Source organism: Symphalangus syndactylus, chromosome 11 (genome assembly GCF_028878055.3).
Source record: "Symphalangus syndactylus isolate Jambi chromosome 11, NHGRI_mSymSyn1-v2.1_pri, whole genome shotgun sequence".
In the NCBI taxonomy this organism is placed as follows: domain Eukaryota; kingdom Metazoa; phylum Chordata; class Mammalia; order Primates; family Hylobatidae; genus Symphalangus; species Symphalangus syndactylus.
Window position 1 is genome coordinate 16,066,592 of NC_072433.2, and position 15,622 is coordinate 16,082,213.

The window sequence follows — 15,622 nt, forward strand, 5'->3', positions numbered from 1 at the left end:
CAACCCGGAAATTTCCATTCCTACAACATGAATCCCCTTGAGAACTAAATTTCTACAACTGATTTTGTAAAAGACAAAGAAAAGGAAAGTAAGGAGATTTTAAGTAAGATGAATTAGTCCTATTCCCAAACTACAAAATTACTGGATAGGTGAAGTAAGATAAAAGAACTCAAGAGAAAACAAAAAGTGCAATTCTAAACTTGCCTGATAGGAATTTCATCATCACTGTCCATGTGTAGCAATCGCTCTTGTAGACGCCTCTCTTCACTACGAAGCTGTTTTCTCATTTCTGATAATTCCATAATTACATTTTTTTTCTCCTCTGCAAATTCCCATTGATAAGTAAAACACAAGACAGGAATAAGAACAAAAGACTAAACATTGAAACACAACCTGACTAATAATAAAGTGAAACTGCTCAGAGAGACAATTTTATGAAAGATATTTTAACATTTTATATATACACACATACACAGATCATAATTATGAATGTCATTAGGACCCACAAGTACATTTTTTATAATATAGGAATTTCAGAAGTGATATTCTTGGGGGAGTGCAACTATAAAGGAGAGGCACAAGGAAGTTCCTTTATGGTGATGGAACAGTTCTGTATCTTGATTGCAGTGGTAGTCGCACAAATTGTGCATGATAAAAATGCACAGAGATACACATACATAAATGCACGTAAAAACTGGTAAAATCTGATGGTCTGTGGACCGCACCAATGTCCACTTCCTGGCTATGAGACTGTACTACCTAAGATGTTACCCCAGGGGAAAGCTGGAGAAAGGGTACACAGCACCTACCTCTCTATACTGTTTCTGCAATTTTCTATGAGTTTATAATTATTTCAAAATGAAAAGTTAAAAAGAGAAATACTCGAGGTAACAGGTTTAGTAGTTAACTCTACCTTCTGCACGGAGCTGATTTTTCCTGGCAGGTACCGGGGGTGACTGTGCCCTGGACATGGAACTTTCCTGTTTAACAATAATGACAAAGACATGCTCAGTATGTCTTCCCTACACAGAAGCTTGAAGGGAGTAATTTTTTGAAGTATTTATATGTAAAAGAAACCAAACTCCACACTATTTTACCTCCAAAACTTACCCAGATAAACTCTACCCAAGGTAGAGTATATCTACCTTTTACATCTATTCTAGAGTATCTACCTTTTACATCTATTCTAGAGTATATCTACCATGTATATCTATTCTTCCTTCCCATCACGATGGAAGTGTCCTTGCCTCCACCCAAACAGAATCCCTTCACCTGTACTCTGTATCTGATAATTGACTCCCATTCTCCTCTGATTATTCTCTTTTTTTCCAACTTCCTCTCTCCAAGCACCTTCCTCTCAGCCTATGTGTAAAAACCTCTCCCTTTCTTAAAAAAAAAATTTACCTCACCCTTCATTGCTCACTGTCTCCTGTCCATTCTGTCCTTCCCTTCACAGCTGAGCTTCCTTAAAGAACAGTAAATGCAGTGCTTTTGGGTCTATTGCCTATTCTCATTCACTTCGCAATACACAGCTATGGCCTTTGCTTTCACACCCATCACTCCAACAATACTGCCTTCACCAAAGTCATCAAGTGACCCCCAAGTGACACATTCAGTAGGCATTTTACTTGGCCAGTCGCAACTGCCATCACTGCCATCCTCTCTCACCCTCTCTCCATTCCTTTGGCTGCTTCTCAAATGTTGGTAATTCCCCAGTATTCTATTCTCAGCCTCCTTTACTTCTCTTGTAGACACTCATCGTACACAATGGTACTAATTTAACAAGCACCAATATGTTGATGGTGTCCAGAACTACAAATCGAATCCAGAACTCATTATGCTGCCACAATTCATATTTTCAACTGCCTACTCTATATAACCCTCACCAAAAACTTGAAAGTTATCAGACTCCTACCACAACACACTCAACAAATAGTACTACTATGTCTCTTAAATGTGTCATAAAGCTGTCACACCTTCTCAGTTCTTGGTGTCACTGCCTTTGGGTCCTCAGTCTCACATCTGGACTTGTGCAAAAGCATCTTATCTCCATGCTTAGTCTTGCCCCACCTCCAAAACTTATCTCCACACCATTGCCTGAAAAAACATTACACAAAAGTGGCATGTCATTCCCCTACTTAAATATTACAATGAATTCCCATGCATTATCTACCACAGACCTACTAAATCAGAATCTCAAAGGGTGGGATTCAGAAACATGTTCTTCTGACACATTTCTTTACCTATGCTGCTAATTAGACTGTCTGGAATCTACCAGCCTATGGAACAAAATCAAAGCTCTTAGCACTCCGTACAGCATGCCACACATGTTCTGACCTCCACCTCCTCTGCTGCCTTAATGCACAGGCATCATCAGGCCAGACCACACCATGGAAGATTCTCCACATGTGCCATGAGCTTACATTGCTCTCCTCGACTTTCCACAAGCTGATAATCCCTCACCCTCCTCTTCAAGGCAAATTCCTGCATATTCTTCAAGCATCAACTTGAGGATCAATCTTAGAACATTTTCCATGTTCTCTTTTCCTTGTAGTTCAATCTAACGTATAACAGACTTAGTGAGCATATCTACAGCTAGCTAGCTTGAGGGGCTAAATTATGGTTTGTCAAAAGAAACTTTAGGGCACCAAGCACTATCAGTTATAATCGAAGCAGCAGGCAAATTACTGTAGATATCACCTGTATTTCAGATCTGAAAAAATTTAACCTATCCAAATATAATGAAAATTTCATTTGATCCCCCAATCCAAAATAACTGAGCTAGGATGAACAAATAAAAACGAAAGTACATACATGAATAAAGGAACGTATGATGCTGTCAACTGAAGGAGGTCTTTGGAGTTTGCTTGCAATTTTGTTCTGAAGAGCAGGAACTATAGGAGAAGGCTGTCTCATGTGCTGAAAAATTTAAAAAATTTAAGAGCATATTTGCTTCATCACACTCATACACATATATACACACACACACACACCCTTATAGTTAAGAAAGTCATCTAAGAAGTTTAGATTGTTATTGCTTTTATTTAATAAAATGCTTTTTACAACAGTCAGAAATTCAATTACATAAGATCAAACATGTTGGTTATGATAAACATAAATGGATTTAGACATCTTTATTAAAACAGTATGACTGTCAGATTAGGATTTAAAAAATCAACAAACTCAAGTAAAGCAACAAAAAAGAAAAAATGTAACAAAAGTAAATAATCATATTTAATAATAAAAAGGTACCATGACAATACAAAAAAATTAAATGACAAAATCCTTCTTCTGGAAAGCAATACAAGTCAACCTCTAAAATCTAGATCTAATCACCAACAGCATCATGGATGAGGGACTTTTCAAGATCACAATGGGGTTCTATATTTCAGTTTATAGTGTATTAAACCTTATAGTCCAAAAACTTCATTGTAAATACAACATAGACATTCTAAATCCCTGTAGAGGATGGAGCAAACAAGCCATAGTACACATAACAAAAGACCAAAAAGCTATCAAGGAAGAAAAACACAAAAAAGTCAGAAATGCGATTAATGTAAAGACATTAGTTCTGATAAACATAAATGGATTTAGATATCCCTATTTTAAAAGATTAGGCCAGGTGCAATGGCTCATGTCTATAATCCCAGCACTTTGGGAGGCCAAGCAGGCAGGTCACCTGAGGACAGGAGTTCAAGACCAGCCTGGCCAACATGGTGAAACCCCATCTCTAATAAAAATTAGCCAGGTGTGGTAGTTTGCACCTGTAATTCCAGCTACTGGGGAGGCTAGGGTAGGAGAATCACTTGAACCTGGGAGGCGGAAGTTGCAGTGAGCCGAGATTGCACCACTGCACTCCAGCCTGGGCGACAGAGCGAGTCTCTGTCTCTAAATAAATAAATAAAAAAAAAAAAAAAGATTATAACTCAGATTAGGATTTTAAAAATTCAACAAACTAACTAAAGATAGAAGCTAACTAAATAATATGGTGACACAAAGGTAAAACTGAAGGAATAGACAAAAAAATATATGTATCAGACATACATAAATGAAAGAAAATGATAGCAATGTTAATTTCAGAATGGCAAATGCATTAAATGGGATAAAGCTGATTTAAAACTTTATGGTACTTTACAATTAAATAATAACATCATAAAAGTATATATTCCTTAAAAAATAGCATTTTTAAACAACATAAGAAATTGCAAGAAATATAATTATGGGAAATTGTTAGTTTCCCATAATTAACAATTCTGTTTAATTCTTTTTTTTTGAGATGGAGTCTCGCTCTGTCACCCAGGCTGGAGTGCCGCGGTGCAATCACGGCTCACTGCAACCTCTGCCTCCCAAGTTCAAGCGATTCTCCTGCCTCAGCCTCCTGAGTAGCTGGGACTACAGGTGCCTGCCACCACGCCCAGCTAATTTTTGTATTTGTTATAGAGACAGGGTTTCACCATGTTGCCCAGGCTGGTCTCGATCTCCTGGCCTCAAGTGATCCGCCTGCCTCGACCTTAAATTCTTAAATGATGAATTTTACAATAAAAAATTATCTGTGAGGCAGGGTGTGGTGGCTCACACCTGCAATCCCACCACTTTGGGAGGCTGAGGCAGGAGGATAACTTGAGCCCAAAAATTTGAGATCAGCCTGGGCAACATAGCAAGTCCTGGTCTCTTAAAAAAAAAAAAAAAAGAAAGAAAGAAAGCAAGCAAGCAAACAAGCAAGCAAGCAAGCCGGGCATGGTGGCTCACTCCTGTAATCTCAGCACTCTGGGAGGCAGAGGTGGGCGGATCACCTGAGGTCAGGAGTTTGAGACCAGTCTGGCCAACACGGTGAAACCCCATCTCTGCTAAAAATACAAAAATTAGCTGGGCATGACAGCGTGTGCCTGTAGTCCCAGCTACTCGAGAGGCTGAGGCAGGAGAACCGCTTGAACCCAGGAGGTGGAGGTGCAGTGAGCCAAGATTGTGCCACTGCACTCCAGAGCCTGGGCAACAGAGTGAGATTATGTCTCAAAAAAAAAAAAAAAAAAAAGGAATATATATATATATATATATATATATATATATATATATATATATATATATGACAACTCTCACTTTCTGCATTAGTCTTGTCATGAACCATAACAAACAGTTCATGTTGTACTGTCTGCAGACCATATTCTTGGGTGGCACCGCATACACCATGGGAACGAGACTAAGAATGGCTGAAGTAAGTAAATCCATTACCTTCAATGGACAGAAAATACCAACAAAGCACAGTGACAGTACCTCATATAGAAAGTTCAGTACATTGTGCCCAGACTAAACAGTAAGACAGAACAGGAACAAAAGCACCTCCTCCTCTTTTTCCCCTTTTCTAACAACTATACAACTCTCACAGTGAAAGTGGGTTAAACTATGGGTTTGATTGACATTTTTGTCTGAAACTTACCTTTGTTTCTTCCCCATTCAAATTATCTCTTTCATAGTAGTGCTGAAGTTGCAGGTTATATTTTTCTTCTTCTTTCTTCTTTCTTTCTGCTTCTTTTTGTCTTTCTTCAGCTAACCGAATATGCTCTTCATTTTTTAGCCTTTGCTTTAAAATAAATAGAAAAATATGCATTCCGTATATTCCTTCTACAGTACATTCAAAAATGTGCTACCTTATTTATCTAATAAAATGAGATAAAGATATAGATGACATGATATGGTGTTCTTTAACGTAAGTTGTCTGCTTAAAAATAAAGTATTAGGCATCTTTTATAAAGTCTTCAGTCAGCCTACATCTATTTTTTTAAAGTCATCACTTATCTTCTTTCTTAAATTATCCTTTCACCTTAATAAAATAATATCCAATGAATGTATATTGATCTGGTATTTTCTAAATGTACTCCAACACTGTTCTCCTTTATAAGTAAGAAATACCTTTTCAAGTCAAAATAAAGATTTCACCTTCAGACTAAGTAGTAAAATACAATAGGGAAAAAAGATGTACCTCCTCCTCTTTCTCCCTTTTCTTTTCCTGTTCCTCTTCATACTCCTGCTGAATTCGTGCCCTCTGTTCTGCAAGCCGTCTTTCTTCTTTTTCTTCTGCAATTCTCAGTCTCTCTCGCTCTGCTTCCTCTCTTTGTTTCTTTTCCTCAATCTAAAGAATTAAACTTAGTTATTTATCTTGTAAAACTATTGAAAAGTTAGAATATCACTTATTTTTTTCCTGATAGCATATAAACTCAACATTTGTACCCTCTTTTTGCATGTTCCTAAATTTTTCAGTCTCCTGTATTTTCAGGGAGGCTACATGATTTACTGTACTGTTAAAAGCTTTGAGTTAAATTCCACTTCCACCAAACAGACTGTGTGACCTTAAGAAACTTGCTTGTCCTCAGTTTTCTCTTTTTTTCTGGTAAACAGTTAGTAATGCCTACATCTCAAAGGAGTGCTTAAAGAATTTAAGTGAAACAATGTAAGGAACATAAAAGTTCCTCCTATATAGAAGGTTCTAAGCAACTAATTCATGATTATATTATTCTATAGTGATTGCTGCTATTATATGTCAAAATTCTTTGAATTGATTATTCTAAAATAACAGTGAAATTAGTATTTTAGTATTCAATCATTTTTTTAATGCAAGAGCCATTTCTCCCAAATGCCCTTTGTTATTTCCTAACTATAGAGGTTAATGGAGAAAGAACTAAAACTATTAGGTGGAGGAGGATTTAGGTCACAAGGACTCACAATTAAGTTTCATCTTGAATGCTACCTGGAGTCTGTAGCGTTGAGTACTCTAGAGCCTAAGATTTGAAGGAAAGAAGGCCCTAAGAGATAGATAGTCCACATCCCCAATGAATGAGGCAGGGAAGAACGGCAGCACAGGAACCAGGTATTCATGTCTCTGGTTTAAGGTTATCAACAGATTTTAGTTATCCTTAGGTATGGATCATACTACTCAGCATATTTTTGTTTTTCTTGTCTGTACTTCCTCTAGCTTCAAGGTTGCTCTATCTAGTGCTGTTAATTTTTGAGCTACAAGAACTTCATTCTGGCCAGGTGCGGTGGCTCAACTGAGGTCAGGAGTTCGAAACCAGACTGGCCAACATGGTGTAACCCCGTCTCTACTAAAAATACAAAAATTAGCCAGGCGTGGTGGCGCGTGCCTGTAATCCCAGCTACTCAGGAGGCTGAGACAAGAGAATCACTTGAACCCAGGAGGCAGAGGTTGCAGTGAGCCGAGATTGCACCACTGCACTCCAGCCTGGGCAACAGAGTGAGACACTGTCTTTAAAAAAAAAAAAAAGAGAACTTTAATCCTCTAACGTATCCTATGATTTTATATACTAGGGCTGTTTCTAACACTTCTTTCTCACAACATTATTAAATATGCACAAGCCTAATATTTAGTACTTTTAGTTAGCAATTTGCATGCAATCACTTCTTCAAGTCCAATATGCCTAAAGAAAACATCATTTATAACTCATCAAAATTTCATATTCAATACTCAGTTCCCCCTTCTTCCTACTCCATGGAAAAAAAAATCACAGTCACAGGGGTCACTTTTCCATCAAAATCAAAGAATACGAATTTTTAAGCTATCAATGGATCATACACCTAATGGAGCCAAAGCTCAGTGCCAACAGGAATGCTAGACAGTTGTTCAACAGCTTTCTGGTCTGGAAAGCAGAGAAAGCTATCTTCTTGTCATGGTTTTCCAATTATATAACACAAAAATGCTTCAGAGTTCTTAAAAATATTTTATTTGTTAACTATTTTTAAAGCTGTGATTAAAAATGTCAAACATTCACAAGTGTTATTAATATTCACCAAATTTTAACAGCATGAAGACTTCTGATGCATTAACTTGAGCTAAATGTAGAACTTACTTGTACAGACCTCATGCTAATTTCTTACCAACTTTGTGCACAGATTTGAAGATTTTATAATATTTGTTTTAACAAAAGTTTTAGATACTTTTTATCTGACATTATATTGTTGACAGTAATAATAAATACCATTGATCTATTTTACATTTTCTTAGAATTACATGTTAGGTTTTGTTTGAGGTGGGAGAAGAGATTTTTAAGAGACTGCTGAAAGAAAAATTAAAAAACCATCATCTGAAAGCAATCCATTCACAGATAAATTGAGGGTTGACAGGGTGGAAGAACTGAAGGTTGAAATTAAAATAGTTAAAGCTTCCCCCATTACCATACTTTTTCTAGAGGTAAAGACTTCCTAGTGAATCCTATAAATAGAAGTGTGATATCCATAGATATGACACTTGAAGTCTGGAGAGTTGGGTTCAAGCAATGGCCTCACAATTTGCTAGCTGTGACACCCTGGGCAAGCCTGTTAGTCTGTGTATTAGTTGTATGTTATTAAACAGAGATAATAAAGCCTCTCTTAGAGAAATCTGAGGTTTGATGAGATACTATACGTAAAAGTATCTTAAAAACAATAAAAGGCTATACAATTGTAAGATTTTTTTTTTTGGCTGAATCCTACCTTAGACCATGGTAAGAACTGCTAAGCATTAGAGGAAGTACTTAAATTTTGACCTGCTGTCGTGGTCAATATACCACACGGTCCTTTACGTTCAACAGGGACTCTGAACCCTCAACTTGCTGCTACCTGACTTGAGTGCACAATACTGGGACCTCTGATACCAGTTTCTCACATTTAATATCTATATTGTTTCTGTTGAACCTTAAAAAGGACTTTCCATCCATTTCCACTGTCACCCACGCTAGTAAAATATCCCTACTTCCAGTCTTTTTAATCCTCTATTATTGTATCTTAAATAGTGATGTCACATCAATCATCCTTTTTTCACTCTGTCACCCAGGCAGGAATAAAGTGGCATATCTTGGCTCACTGCAACCTTTGCCTCCTGGGCTCAAACAATCCTCTGACCTCAGCCTCCTGAGTAGCTGGGGTGACAGGTACACACTACCATGCCTGGCTAATTTTTTGTAGAAATGGGGTTTCATCGTGTTGCCCAGGCTAGTCTCAAACTCCTGTGCTCAAGAGATCTGCCCACCTTGGCCTCCCAAAGTGCTGGCATTACAGGTGTGAGCCACCACACCCAGCCTAATATCAATCATCCTTAAAGGCTATATCCATTACGTCACTGCCTTATTTAAGAGTCAAGAATAATTAGGATTAAAAAGAAGATATGTTTGAGGGCATCTGTTTAAGAGTTTGGAGTTAGATTACATAACCTTAAATGTTAGGTTCAAGAGTTAATTTCTGTAGGCAAAGAAAAGATACCACCAGATTTTGAGTAAAGAAGAATAGCAGGTGAAAAGTTTTATCAAAGGAGGATTAACCAGGCCATAAGATTAATCTGACACTGGTATCTAAGTGTGAGTGTGAAGGGGAGGGAGGCAGGGAAAGAAGAAACTGTGAGTCCCTCATGGGCAAGCATCTCACATTCATCTCAGGCTCCATCCCTAGGACTCAGCCCGGGGTACACCCAGTATGGGAGTAAGTCTGTTTGCTTCATAAACACTGGATGTTCAAGTGTTTTCCTTTGCGAATAGTCTGGGCATTTCTACTATGTTAAATGCTATTTACTTATATACATAAATGGGGCAAATAATTGTAAACTGTGATTATCTTAAATCTAATTTTTATTTATTCACAATCTGTAATAAGTCAAGAATATCAAATCATTTGGAAAAAATCTATTTATTTTCTAATAACTTACAAATATCTAGAAAGATGCATTCTCTGCCTAACAGATGAGTACTTTAGTAAGTCAGTTTTTAAAATCTCAGCATTCTTTGACTTAAAATTAATGATTTAGGCTGGGCGTGGTGGCTCACACCTGTAATCCCAGCACTTTGGGGGACCAAAGCGGGCAGATCACTTGAGGTCAGTAGTTCGAGACCAGCCTGGCCAAGATGGTGAAATCCCGTCTCTATTAAAAATACAAAAATTGGTCAGGTGCAGTGGCTCATGCCTGTAATCCCAGCACTTTGAGAGGCCAAGATAGGCAGATCACGAGGTCAGGAGATCAAGACCATCCTGGCTAACACGGTGAAACCCCATCTCTACTAAAAATACAAAAAATTAGCTGGGTGTGGTGGCGGGCACCTGTAGGCCCAGCTACTCAGGAGGCTGAGGCAGGAGAATCACTTAAAGCCAGGAGGCAGAGGTTGCAGTGAGCAAAGATCTCACCAGTACACCCTAGCCTGGGTAGACAGAGCAAGACTCCGTCTCAAAAAAATAAAAAAAATTAATGATTTAATAAAATAAAGATTAAGTCAACTACTATACTTAATATATCTGTTTATTTCCTTGAAATAACTTTTGTACTACTGATATCTGATCTGATATAAATTAGATATTTTAGATAACAGTATGGCATTTTAGAATTTAGTATTTATCCTGGAGAAAATCTTTGCAAGTTTTGTTTATTAAAATCTCATGAAACTTTGAAACTGATCAAATAGCATTTCACCTGAAAACGAAGAAAATTCTTGTATAATTCTTGCTGTTTAATCTGAAGTTCAGTTGGAGGCTCACCAAATACATTTCCCCGAGCAAAAGGAGAGCTCTGTGTTTGCATATAACCTTGAAAGAAATATTTTGCAAAAACATACTATTAGCCAATGCTTAGAAAATGTAACAGTTAAAGAATGCACAGTTTGCTAATAAATTCATTTAAAAAAAAAAAGTCCAAAGACTAAAATCAGAAGGGGAAGGTTGAGATTAGAATCTGAAGATCAGATGAACAGTAGTAAGAGAAAGAAAAATGGTAATACTAAAATAAAATTAACAGTTAAAAAAATCAAATAATACCTGAAAGATACAAAGGAAACATAAAAGCTAACAGCTTAAACAACCCTCATTGCAACAAAGGCTTTAAAATAGAATTTATAAAGAGAAAAAAAGTACATATTTACATTCTTCAGTATGTGACTATCCTTTACTTAAGAATATTGCTTAATAACATATTAGAATGTATTATGTAACATATATTTAAAATTTTCTAAAATTGTTTTTAAAAATCAGTAATTTCAAAATTCTTCCCAATAGTTTAAATGACAGAATAGAAAATCAGCTTTGAAAAACATATTTAACAAATTAGAATGCGTCTTAATTATTGTAATCATTTTTATTTTTAAAACTATCAAATTAATGAGATATAAACATGAACAAAAATTTTTTAGCATATATTACCTATAAATAGTATCATATATTCTTGGAATGGAAAAAATTATTTCATAAAAGCAATTCGAAAAACAATTATACCCTTAGAGTCTCTTTGAATGCAGACGGGAAAAAATGACATTTAAATTTAAGCCTCACATAACTTTTTATATTATTTTTGAGTTTCTGACTCATTCTTTATACCATTAAACTAAAGCATGTATTTCTTTTTTTTTTTTTTTTTGAGACGGAGTCTTGCTCTGTCACCCAGGCTGGAGTGCAGTGGCATGATCTCGGCTCACTGCAACCTCTGCCTCCCAGGTTCAAGCTATTCTCCTGCTTCAGCCTCCCAAGCAGCTGGGACTACAGGCGTGTGCCACCACGCCTGGCTAATTTTTTTTTTTGTATTTTTAGTTGAGACGGGATTTCATCACGTTGGCCAGGCTGGTCTCTAACTCCTGACCTCAGGATTATCTGCCCGCCTCGGCCTCCAAAAGTGCTGGGATTACAAGCGTGAGCCAACGTGCCCAGCCTAAAGCATGTATTTCTCACATGTAGTTTTGTATAGGCAAATTGCTTTGCAGTTCGGCTATCACTCAGGTCTATTTTGCTTTTGTATTTAAATTTATTAATGCCTATTTGAACAGACTGGCAGAAAGCCAAATCAATACTTAAACATTATGAATACTTTTTCCCTCTAGAAAATTTTCCTACTGAAAACAAACTAAATATACACCTTGAAGGCTCTTTTAAATTTTATGCTGTGGTGGAAAAGCTGATTAGCAAAACAAACTTGAGTAGCATGTTTCACCGTGATGCTCACTCCTATTCTAAACCTTTGGGGCAATAAGAGAAGAAATATTATTAGAGACAGACAAGAGAAGTCCTTTTAGAAATGAATAAACTATAAAAGGAAAATCATAGGGAAACACTTGCTACACACAAAGAAAGCAGAAATGTATCTTGGCATGATAATAAGCCAAAAAAATAAATTTAAGCCAAATTCGTATTAGACTTCATAAGCCACAGCTCATCTAAAAACCATAAAAGAAAAAATAATGAACATTATAAAGGGCATCAGAAACAAACCTAATGAAGATAAAATATTAGAGGATAAGGAAACTTAAACACATGTTGTAACATTCAATTTTTGGCTATATTCAAGCTCCTTCAGGCTTTTAAAGTATCAAATGCTACATATATGCAAAGATATGTGTGTCTGTTTGTACACACATACACACACATGCACTCATACACATATATATGGCATAGCACAAAATTAGGTGGCTTTGAATCATTTCTTGCATTGAGAAAGTTTATTTTAGATTAATTGATTCTTTTTTTTTTTTTTTTTGAGATGGAGTCTCACTCTTGTCGCCAGGCTGGAGTGCAGTGGAGTGATCTCAGCTCACTGCAACCTCCTATTCCCGGGTTCAAGCGATTCTCCTGCCTCAGCCTCCCAGGTAGCTGAGACTACAGGCATATGCCACCACGCCCAGCTAATTTTTGTATTTTTAGTAGAGACGGGGTTTCACCAGGTAGGCCAGGATGGTCTCAATCTCCTGACCTAATGATCCGCCTGCCTCAGCCTCCCAAAGTGCTGGGATTACAGGCGTGAGCCACTGTGCCCAGCCGATTAATTATTAGGGAAGGAAAGTCTAATTTGGGAATTTGAATTCACAAAAAAAGGGAAGTTTTAAACATTTTATGGTTTTTTTATTCAATTCTTAAAACAGAATATCTTATAAGTACCGCGTGCTAACTGATTGCGCCACTGGAGCCACACTTACAACAGAATATCTTGGCAACAATACCAGCATAAAAACCTGGCAGTGGTACAGAAAGGCTATAGGCAACAGATTTTGCTGTGCATGTTTAATCATCAGGCTTATGCTTTTGGGAAGGGATCATGGAAACTGTTGATTTTCTGGTGTTTTTGCTTGGTGTGCAAAGGTAGATGGCTAAAAAGTGTTATTACTGAGATAGTGAAAGTTCTAGGCTGAGCCAGAACTACAAACAATACCAGGTATGGAAGAAAAGGGTAGAGAAAGACTCTGTATGGCACTGAGATCTCAATACAGACTTCTAGAAGCAGCAGCAAATGAGAAAAATATCAGAAAGAAGTCAAAATTCTCTCTTAGCAACAATAATATGAAAAGGTGTTCTGATGTTCTTACCACACACTATTACAAATTAAAAGAGCCAAATCAATAATATTGTCAAAATCAAAGGTTCCAATTTTAGTGCTCTAAAAACCAAAACTGGATCCGATAAAATCTATTGTAGAACAAAGAAAGCATTTTCTCATAATTAGAAAACACTGGTACAAGCTGCCCATGAAAACGGTAAATAATCCATCTCTTAAAGTGTTCAAAGAGGCTACAGATACGTGTGCTACCATCAAAGCCTTGAAAGATGCAGGGCTATGACTCTAATCACAGCTCCCCACTTCACTTATCTGTTTAGCCAAAAATAAAGGTTAAAAACAAAAAAGACTGCATGATCAGTCACAAATATTTTAGAACTTCCTAATGAAAAGTTCTTTTCTAGTCTAAAATCAAAACCTCTGTGAAAGCACAAAGTAGAATTTTGTAATGAATAAATGGCCAGTTTTATAGGCATCAAAATATAGTGTGAGGTGGTGTATTAAATTTTATTTTTAAATATATAACACAATTTAACATATTTGACAACTTTTCCTGGTATGTCAAAAAAAAGATATTGAATAATTTTCATCTTACAGAATTTTTGATTAAAGGATATTAATAGTAAATCAAAGATAAGTAGTTAAGAGGCATGTAACCAGGCGGTGGCTCATGCCTGTAATCCCGGCACTTTGGGAGGTGGAGGCGGATGGATCACAAGGTCAGGAGTTCAAGACCAGCCTGGCTAAATGGTGAAACTCCATCTCTACTAAAAATACAAAAATTAGCCAGGCATGGTGGTGGGTACCTGTAATTCCAGCTACTTGGGAGGCTGAGGTAGAGAACTGCTTGAACCCAGGAGGTGGAGGTTGCAGTGAGCTGAGATTATGCCACTGCACTCCAGCCTGGGTAACAAAGTCAGACTCCATCTCACAAAAAAAAAAAAAAAAAAAAATTGCTTCATTTCTTTGTACACTGTTGTTTTACAAGGGAGGGTAAATGATTACTAACACAAGCAAAAAATGAATTTCCCTGTACAATTTATCATATCACAATGATATTGCTTCACTAATTCAAACAGCTATGGACATAAGATGCAAATTGTGTTATGTGTGTAAAAAGAGTGTTTGATTTTAAGAAATGTCCCCCACTAGCAAAATAAAAATGTTAGCAGCAGCTAAAGGATACATAGCAAGTTACAAAGCTGAGAAGAAACACAGTAGTAAGAAGTAAACTTTCCCTATTCACCTTTTTTAAAAGTAACTATGAAGAAAAGGTATTTTATGAATAGTGTGTTATGCTTCCTGTATCAGAATAGCCAAATTCTCAAGATACCAATAAGAACTTAGTCACAGAACAGAAATGTTACTGAACAATTTCAGAAATGTAAAAAAAAAAAAAAAAAAAATGTGATTAAAAACCTGAGCTTTTATTTGCAGCATCTTCTAGGTTCTCAGCATTTGAAGTGGCTAAATTTGGGTCTAGAGATACAACAGCCCTTTTATCTTCATATGTTCTTGCATCTGGGTTATGGTAGGCATCTATATTTTGTCTGTGCATCCTATTCAAATCAGCTGAGAGGAAAAAATAAGCCATTTATTTCAATAAACACATTTCTATAATTGGCATGCAAAATATATTTTCTTAAAATAGGGAGTCAGAAAGAAAAACAATAGGACAAAGTTGGGAATAATTCAATGATATGTTGGTGCCCTGAAAATAGAAACAAAATTATCAAAACTTTTAAGATTTTCAAAAAATAACCCTTAAAAATAATCTCAATTAGTAGATAAATTAAGGATACATAAATCTTTAACAAAATACAAAAACCATATTAACAGTATCTATGTTACTTCAGAACTTAGAATTTCTTTAATATAGAAAAAATATAGCAACAATTTAAAACAACTCATAGTGAAATTTACCTGCCATCGGTCTCCTAATAACACATAATTATGTGGAGTGGAGTTTTAAAATATATTCACAAATTACTTGGCAATCCTCCCTCAAAGGGTAAAGCTAAATTCCATTCCCCTTCAGTGGTGTCCAGAGTTAATAACTCACTTCTTATGACTAGCATATTGCAGAAATAATGGTATATGACTTCTGAGGCTACCTCATAAAAGAAATTATTTCCACCTTGCTTATCTATGGATCATTCACTCTGAAGAAAGCCAACTGCCATATCATAAGGCCACTAAGGAAGCCCTATGGAGAGGTCCATATGACAAGGAACCAAGGCCTCCTGAGCCATGTGAGGGAGCCATATTGAAAATGAATCTTACAGCCCCCATCAAGCCTCAGATGACTACTGCCATGGTCAACATCTTGGACTCCAACATTAT

General features: G+C 36.5%; 1 protein-coding gene across 31 annotated transcripts in view; it reads right to left on the reverse strand.

The window, feature by feature from the left end:
* The window catches only part of CSPP1 (centrosome and spindle pole associated protein 1), a 132,152-nt gene that overhangs the window by 30,410 nt on the left and 86,120 nt on the right, over positions 1 to 15,622 (reverse strand). For 24 of the 31 annotated variants that reach the window (XM_055299127.2, XM_063611536.1, XM_063611538.1 and 21 more), the window contains 7 exons: positions 14,699 to 14,851; positions 10,442 to 10,554; positions 5,978 to 6,127; positions 5,435 to 5,578; positions 2,815 to 2,919; positions 914 to 980; positions 205 to 322 (listed from right to left, as the gene is read on the reverse strand). In XM_055299127.2, coding sequence (XP_055155102.1) covers positions 205 to 322; positions 914 to 980; positions 2,815 to 2,919; positions 5,435 to 5,578; positions 5,978 to 6,127; positions 10,442 to 10,554; positions 14,699 to 14,851 — 850 coding nt within the window. The remainder of the gene's footprint in view (positions 1 to 204; positions 323 to 913; positions 981 to 2,814; positions 2,920 to 5,434; positions 5,579 to 5,977; positions 6,128 to 10,441; positions 10,555 to 14,698; positions 14,852 to 15,622) is intronic. The other 7 variants (XM_063611530.1, XM_063611531.1, XM_055299128.2 and 4 more) reach the window with 1 other exon arrangement.